The sequence below is a fragment of the Lupinus angustifolius genome, chromosome LG14, assembly GCF_001865875.1.
Source record: "Lupinus angustifolius cultivar Tanjil chromosome LG14, LupAngTanjil_v1.0, whole genome shotgun sequence".
Lineage (NCBI taxonomy): Eukaryota > Viridiplantae > Streptophyta > Magnoliopsida > Fabales > Fabaceae > Lupinus > Lupinus angustifolius.
Window position 1 is genome coordinate 2,975,138 of NC_032022.1, and position 9,497 is coordinate 2,984,634.

A 9,497-nucleotide genomic window follows, 5' to 3' on the forward strand; every position below is an offset into this window, starting at 1 on the left:
ACATATATATTTTATTTCTTTTAGGCTAAGCTTGATAAAAAAATTTCTTGGGACAATATATGTGGATTATTTTCATTTTTAATTATAATTTTAATATTTATGCGGCGAACACCTAATTTTATTCAGTCATAAAAAGTTCAAAACCGTTTTTAGCATCAAAATAATTTTTCAAAAAATATACACATTTATTTTTGAAAAAAATGAGATTTTAGAAACTCACCCTTAGTTTTATATAAAATTAAAAAAAAATTGATTTCTAGAAGTTCATTATATTTTCTTCTACAATATAATAAATAACTATTAATGGAGTGGTTTCTGACATCATTTATATTTAATAATTATTTTCAGATTTATGATAAAATAAATAAGTATTAATCAAAATATAATTTTATTGATATTATATATTTAATTTTGTTTTATAAAAACCTAAGAGAATATACCTAAGATATCTCATATCCCTTTGAATTTAAAAAAAATGAAAATTAACTTTAAAATGGTTAAGATATCAACCCCTAATATAATTAACAAAATTTTAAAAAAATATTATTTAGCTTTTGCTAAAAATAAGACCCTTAGGGTCATTAGGTTGGTAACCAGTAAAATACTAAAGAGAAATTGCTAGAAAGAAATTCATAAATAAAATAAAAACTCTCTTTTCTTTTTTTGAGATTCGCGCAGAACCTCTACACATCTCTTTCTTTTTTTGGCATTTTTCGGTTTTGATAGGAGTAGTTAGCTTGTCATTAATATATTATTTATTAACCAAACACGAATACCAAAAAAATAGAATTAGAGAAACACTAAAAAAGAAAGAGGCCCAATGAGAGAAATCAAAAACACCAAAAAACACTAGAAACAAACACACACAAAAAGAGTGTTGAAAAACATAGAGAAATACTTTTGCATGGTACTGACATCACCTTGACGTCAGCACTACGAAACTATGGTCCCACTTACAGCGTCACCAACGCGTTACAGGACACAAGCTCCCTTCATGTGTGACATGTGGGGACTTCCTATTATGCATCGTAGTCCGTCCTCAACCAATCTAAAGCCAACACGAGGCGAGACATTTTCTAACCAGTTTTCCACAAAGGCATAATCTACTTCACTCAATCAAGTAATTATGTTTCCTTTATTTGTTTTAAATTTTTATTTATTTATATTAATTTTATTTAATCATAATCTATAACTGGTTTGTGAAGATCTCATTCCTTGGCTCTCCTTATTGAACTTAAACAACATTTTTGATTTATTAGAAGTTAAGCCTGTAATCTATCATTTAGCTTGAACCACGAGACAAGAATTTATTTATAAAGGGCGATGGTTCCATGAACAAGAATTGAGACCTTGTGGTTTGGTAGTAATCATTTAGGCTCTTTAATAAACATATTACATATTTGATTTCTTTATAATTCTTCACAGTTTGCACCAAATTACATCTACGTTGAATTTCAAATTTGCAAGAAGGTATAGGCCTTAGAGATTCCAATTCTTACCATGGAATATTTAGTATAATAAAGTAGTTAGTGATATATCTTTCACTTTGCCTCATCTAATGCATTTCTTATAAAAGATCAGAAATCCTAAAGTAATCACCCTTGGAAAACATATCCCTTAAATCTTGTCACAAGTCTCAGGAATTATCTATGGAAACTTTACTATGGACAATTTCTTGTGATCCAAGAAACAACCATCATGTTGCATCTCTACTAAACATCATAACTAGGACCATTGTGGCTTACAATTGCAATAGAACCATCAACAAATTTGACTTTATTCTTGGATATGAGAACCCTTTTCATAGGTCTACTCCAAGAATGATAATTGCTTCCTTCAAGAGGAAGGGATATAAGAATTGCTATTAGATTCTCTCCAGGATGCAAGTAATGGAAACTAAAGGGATTTTGATAATCATTTCTGAGGGACAAAGTCCCTTGGCTTTCAAAATCATTACCAGTAATTTGAGTAGTTTTTTTAAAGAAAGTTACCTCAATTAGTGAGTAGGAATTCAAGAGAGGAATGGAAAAACCTGATTGGAATTCATCATCAGAAAAAGAACATTCAGAGCTTTGAAAAGCTTTTCACGAAACTCGAATGGAGTTCTTTTTTGGTGCTTTGAAGAAAATTTGATAAGGTGGAGAATTTGCACAGAAGAGCTCTCAATTAACTAAAATGATTCTTTGAAAAATACATCTTCCAATCTTATCAATTTGAGAAGCCAGAAGGCTATTTATACAAGAAAAGCAAGGTAACTTGAAATCCAAGCAATTAACTAAAACAATTACAATGTTCAACTAACTACTAACTTATTTGAAAGAGTCTAATTCAATAAATCATAATAGCCAAAATGAAAGCCTAATAATAAGAAAAACGGAAATCCTATGCACTTGGAGTTCATGTTCTGCTTTCGTTAATAAGAAAAAATGTTGCCTTGAGTTGCAGACTCAATATGAAAAGGATGAGTGGTAAAGTGGGCTCCAAAATGGGTTGGGCTTTCATTTATTGATATGTAATCTGCAATATTTTTTCTTATTCTTAACCAACCAATCATAATCCTAATATCATTCTGATATCTTTAGTTAACTTGAAATGTTGCCAATGGAATTGATAATTAGGGCTTAGATATTCCATATCACTTATAGACCTAAGTCACTTATAAAAAAACTTCATCACTTATAAATCAACACAATTCATAGTCTTTACTCAACAAATTTAATTAAAAAGGTTGACATGGCTAACAAAGAGATGGTAAATATACATAGTCATAACCCGCAAATGGGTAGACATATTATTTCAAAGATTCGAACTTGTAACCTCATGATCACTAAACAACAATTTTAGCATTACGATAAGTTTATTCTTCACACTCAACAAATTTATTTATGGGATTGAAACTAAAGCTAACTCATTGCTTAATTGAAAATCCTTTGGCCAGGTGACAATATTCTTTTAGGATCAAATTTGGCTTTTCTATCTTCAATAAGTTGCCATTTGGAGCCATATTGCTCCATCCATTCTTCATGTGTTTTGTATGAGGCAAGATATTCTTTGATCTCAATACCAACATCTTTACAGAATTGTAGTATTTGTTGGTTTTGAGCTTCATGAGCTTCCACCTCCACCTTATCAAATCCACTTGAACGATATAAACCCAAAACATAAAAAATATCTTCATTTGGTGTAACTGCAGACATCCTATAATCCCACCTGAAAAAAATTTAATGTATGTTAATTTAAGTTGATAATAAAATAAACTTATAGTTTTTCCTATCAAAAATTTTTTTAAAAATTAACTTACTTATTTCGATTTGTAGGGTAGAATGAAGGGGTTCCAACAGAAATGTTTTGTTTAAGAATAATGCCCTTTAACACGCCTTCATTAAAATCTGATATTCTAGATCTTTGAATGAACAAGTTCAACCAAGGATGAGGGACGTCCCAAAATCCTTTTGATGTGAATTCTAATTCAGTTGTATGAAGTCTATTTTGAAATTCCTCATATGATTCATCCTTTTCAAAGGCGAATCTAGGAATATAGTTTAGCCCTTTGAGCAAACTTGCGACTTCCTATTAAGGAAAAAAACAAAATAAATCATTAAAAACATGATATAAAAATTATGTTTGTAATAAAATAAGAGAAATATTACTTACAAGTTGTCCTACCTGTAGAGAATTTTTTAATAAGTCAAGTATTGATATTCTAACATTTAAAGTAAAAAAAATTTAATATGAGATTTCACACTTGAGTAAATCCAACAATACTCATTCAACAATTTTCAACCCAAATACATAAAACTAAATAAAATATGTTCAAGAAGTTACCTCCTTGATGTGTGTTTGAGAATTGTTGTCATAATATTTTACTAGCTCTATGCTGTAGATGATGCCATATTTAGTAACTAAGGAAGTTATCCTTGGCTGATAATGTGCTGGATAAAAGGATAGATCCAATGGAGCTTGATTCACTATAATATAACCTGACACATAATCTGCTGAACGAGTGTCATTTCTTTCATGGAATGAGATTAAATGTTCTTGATCATTGGTGAATGCAGAGAACTCATTGTAAAGAAGACGAAGCCTTTTCACCTGTAGGCAATCAAGCATTGTAAATACACTTATTCAATTACATCTATTATCCTACAAGTTTTGTTATAGTATATTATCAGTTATGATTAATCAGGAAAAAAAATAATTTTTATTTTTAATTAAAATATTTTTTTTCAATCAATCGCATTTTGATTGTATATACATTGTCACAACTTATAGGATAGCAGATATGGTCCAATTCAAATACTTTCATTGTGATCCTCCATTTTTTTCTTCATTTTTTTCGATGTATGAAAAAACTAAATAGTGGAATTATATTATACCATATTTTAAATCGTGGTCGTATTTAAGTCATTTTTTAAAATATGGTTGTAATGCAATTTTGTTAAAGAGATATTAATGATATGGCCACAATTAGTTACAAATCATCATAGTGACCCAAAATTACTGTTACAATTGTGATTATGTGATTATGAAGTGAAATTTAAAACACTAGATTATGTTGTATTATCACAATTTTGTGAAAATGTAGCTGATATGAAAATTTCCCAAAATAACAATAATAGGTGACAATTGTGACTGTAGTGCAAATTTTACTCTTATAAATGTGAGGGAGATATGAGCCTTATAGCTAAATATAGCTCTTAGAAAACCCAAAGTTTCCATGGGGAATTGAAATGAGTTAAGTTACTTGCGAAAATAATAATTATGGTAGTAGTAGGAATGATAATGGGTGGGTTGTGGTTGAGTTTGTGTTCACCCAACTCTGAACTCAAAATTCAGAACCCAAACCTAAATTAAGCGGGGTTGAAAATAATGATATTATCTCCAAATCCTTTGGGTTTCGGGTAACTCGAACTCGATGGGAACCCACCCAAAAAATGTATTTATATATAGGAGGTATTCGTTTACACTCAAATTAAGTTACACTGATTACACTCAATCTTAGTCTTTCGTTTTCTTAAATCCAACAGACCAAATGGGTCAAACTTAAAAGTTATTTAAATTTTCTTTTTTTCTCTCATCACTTACTGCACTCACTTATTTGGTCCGTTGGATTTAAAAAAAAATGAACAACTAAGATCGAGTATAACTTAACTTGAGTGTAAACGGATCTATATATATATATATATATATATATATATGGGTGTGTGTAATATATATTAATCTGATTTGGAGTAGGTTATTAACTATACCAAACTTGAACTCGAACCTTAACCAATCAACCAAGTTTCTCAATTAAATTCGTGTTGGATATGGACGAATATTTACGGGTTCAATTTTAATTGTCACCCCTATCTATGAGCAAAGATATTTTCACTTTGGTGATTGATTATTATTCTTAAATTTTAGCATAAACATACTATTTGTATAACTACAATGAAAAAAATATTTAAATCAAAGTAAATGCTGATACTTGCCCTGGTGGGTGCACGTTCTAGAGGAATTCTAGCTCTTGTTATAACTCCAAATTGGCCTAATCCTCCAAGAACCGCATAAAATAGCTCTGAGTTGTTAACAGGAGAACATTTTACTAGGTCTCCTTTTCCTGTAAAGTCCACATATAAAACTGTATATTTCTCATCATATAAGTAATTAATTAATTATTTTTAGGGTAAATGAATTATTTTTAGGGTAAATGAATGTCCCTTTCAATAAGTATTGCTCACTAGTTAACTTTTTTATTTTTTTTAGGAATATAATGAGAGTTATCCACTAAACAAGCTACTTATTAGTGTATATTTAGTTTATTGATGCAGAGTCGTCCATCTTTTTTTTTTACTTTTTTCAACATATTGTTATTTCTCTCTATCATACTTTAGCAATTAATTTGTCACTTTTTGTTTGATAAAAAGAAATTGCGAGTTGCTTCTTGCATTATCTATCCTAATTACTACACTAATTTGTTATTATATGGAGTAATTCAATTAAATAGTTACATCTCAATCAAAAACATATAATAATTGAAAATTATACATACACTAGCATTATACTTAATAATGATGTCCAATATGAAAAATCCTTTATTTTATTTTAAAAAATAAAAATGTAAATGCATTAATTAAAACTATAATCAGCACCTATATATTATATTATATTATATTAATCTTGACTATAATATTTTGAAGCAGAGAACGGCTAAAAAAAATTCTCTCATCCCATGTGCTATTGTCGTTATTTATAAACAAAACAATATTACTGTTTGGGCATAAAATAAATTAAAGAAAACAACAAGAAAGTCATCTGAAATGACTTTCCTATAAAGTGAATAACACTAAATAAGGATAAATTAAACTATCCCTTGATTTAATAAGTATAAATTAGTGCTACTTTTCTTTTGTTTGATAAGATCTACGTGATTACAAGTCAGTCAAATTAAAATGCATTTTTTTGTAGAAAAGTTTGGGGTTTGATATATAAGTCCTAATTTATAAAAGCTGATTGAAATAATTTATGTTTTATGTGCCATCTTATATCGTTTTACGGTTAATATATAGCCAATTACTCAAAATACTTTATCCAAACATGTATATTAGAGAGAGAAAATTGATAGGTGCAAAGTCTATTTTTAATAGTGTGATTTCATAGGCAAATTGTAGTTAAAGTTATTTAAACATCTCAATATAAATTTATAAATTGAATACTTTAACAGTCTTATACATGAAGTTATCGACCTAATATTTTCAAACTTGTAGTGAAGATGTGGTGCTAACTACTTCTTTATTCTTAACTCATTGTATCTAAATGTAAGTGAAAAAAGATTTATTTTCCTAAATTATATCTTAAATATTATTCCAAATAAATAAAAACATGTTATGTCAATTAAAAATTTAAACATTTACTATTTTTTTTATTTTTACTTTATTATCATTGTTAGGAGATATAATTTGGGAAGTCACATACTTTAGACTTTTGGCTTCCGAAATTTTGACTAATAAATATGAACATAACAACGTCATACTAATCAACTGCCACATGTGTAAAAAGCCGTAGAAAATTAAGCAAGTAATACATACCAGTTACAACATCTAATTCAAGAACATTTGAAATCTGTGGTCCAAACCGGAACATTCTACCATTGACTCCAGCATTAGAGAGTGTGCCACCAACTGATAAATACATGTAATCAGTCCAAGAAAAAGGTGTGAGTCCATGTTTAAATGTTGCACTCAACACATCAATCCAAAGTTGTTCACCACCCGCATCAACATATTCATCATACACTACAATCCTAGACCCATTTTTAATATCACCCAACCGAGTCATATTCAACACAACACCATTATGTGTCATGGTTTGTCCATGGGTTGAATGGGCTTGTCCTCTTTGTGCTATGGTGAAAGGTATTGGAAGAGAATTTGAATACTTTATTAAGTCTATGATATCATTTACTGATGATGGCTGAAAAACAGCTAACGGTGTTTCATGAACTATGAATCCAAAATCAGATGAGGCTAGTGAAAGGGTTTGGTTGTCAAGACTAAGCTTTAGGGCTAGCTTTTTGGGTGTTTCGGATGGTAACCATGGGTGTGCATGCCCTAGTGTGAGAACTACTATGCTGGTTAGGCATAGCAGAATCAATGCTTTTGAGACGATAGAATTATTCATAGCCATCAATGTATGGAGAGAATATGTTAAGTTGATGGTATTATTGCTCTGAGTTTGTAATTATATATAGAGATGTTGATACTGTGAAACGAGGGATTGATGTAAGAATATTATTTAATATTCTAAAGTAAGGAGATAAGATAAAGTGTTAAGTATAGCAAATACATCACCAATAAATTAATCTAATAGTGTAAGATTCTATTAAATTCGTAAAAAAACTAAAATATTAAAGATTTGATTTCTAAAAGCAAAACTTGAAAGAAATAGTCACACAACTCAAAAGAATTAGTTAATTATAAAAAAATAGTACAGAATAAACATTGCACGTGGAGAGGAGGGGATGTCATGAACATGTCAATTCAATAACTCAATTATATTTTAGCCATATATATTGTCAATAAAATCTATCAACCATTAATTGGAGAGTTTAACCGACTGAGGATAAGGGGAGAGTACTTCAAAACTCTTTATTCTAGTTATTAATTTTAGAAAAATTTAATTCACTGAATTAGTGAGTAAATCTAAATTATTATATGTCCATAAAATTGATTATTAAGATAAGGAGTAAGTTTAAAAAACTTACTCTTGAAGTAAGTGGATCTCCGATCTAATATTAATGATATAACTTGTTTTTTATATTGTAAGTAAATTATCTATTTTATTAAGTAGATCTATTTTTTAAGTCAACAAATAATGAATAATATGTTAAGAGTGTAAGTTTTTTACTTTGTTAATACTAGAGTGTATGAGAACTTTGTGTCTGCCGGTCAATATTGCATGGTACTATATATTTATTTTTTATATATTTCATTTTTTATAATTGGAATATATTTGTTGTATTCGGTGTACTTTATATTATAATTTTTTTGTATTTATGATAATATATAGTTTAAGGTGGGAAATGTGGTTAATTAATGTGTTAGTGATAATTAATTAGGATTATATAGTTTTTTGTAAAAATTAAATAATGAGAAGGACAAAATAGGAAGTAAAATTTATATCATGGTGAAAATTACACCATATTTTACATTTATATATAGTATAGAAGTATAGATATATTGTATACAAAAGCATGCCGAGGGGAGGTTTCCAGTGCTCCAAGCAGCTTATGTATTAGACAGTAATAACCGAGATTGAGTTATAAAAACAATTTGCTATAAAAAGTAATAAAGAGAAATAGTATTCCTTATGAAAAATTGTGGCTACTCACAAAAATACTCCTAATAAGTATCATAATAATAGCATATATGACATATAAAATATTTCTTAAAAAGTAAGCTTATGAGTTTGTGAATACCCATTTGGCACAAATACTCTAATACTCATCTCTACCTATAAATATTGCAGATACCCACTATGCATATTTTATAAAGGTACGTATAAGTGTAGTTATTTTTGTGTTGGAGTATACTTTTTTTTAATAATATCAATCTTTATAAGGAATTATACTTTTATAATGATTTTTTATATAACGGCAACATAGTAGTTTTTATCATTTATTTGTGTCTGTCAACACGTTTTTTTATTATTTGGAATGTAATTGTTTATTTAAATAATTGAATCACTTATAATTAATTTTGTAGACAGAGTATATAATTGAGTGGAATTATTCAAATAAACTTATCATGAAACGAAATATTTGTCAAATACATTCTTATATTTTAGTAATGATTATACAAATTCATAAATATTATAACCCGATTAATAATTTTTCTTTAGTACGATGGAAATGAGAGAAAAAATCATATTTATAGAGCGTTTATTATTGTATATTAAAGTCGTGAGAACATACTTAAGAGATAAATATCATTATAAAATATTTTTGTTTTGTAAGT

The 9,497-nt window shown here is 28.3% G+C and overlaps 1 protein-coding gene across 1 annotated transcript; it reads right to left on the reverse strand.

Moving 5' to 3' along the window:
* Positions 2,893–7,686, reverse strand: LOC109326244 (cytokinin dehydrogenase 2-like). The gene is made up of 5 exons (XM_019558950.1): positions 7,071–7,686; positions 5,475–5,602; positions 3,826–4,092; positions 3,302–3,570; positions 2,893–3,210 (listed from the first exon to the last, which is right to left on the reverse strand). Exons 1-5 carry the CDS (start codon positions 7,666–7,668, stop codon positions 2,916–2,918), a joined length of 1,557 nt encoding a protein of 518 aa, XP_019414495.1. The 5' UTR covers positions 7,669–7,686; the 3' UTR covers positions 2,893–2,915.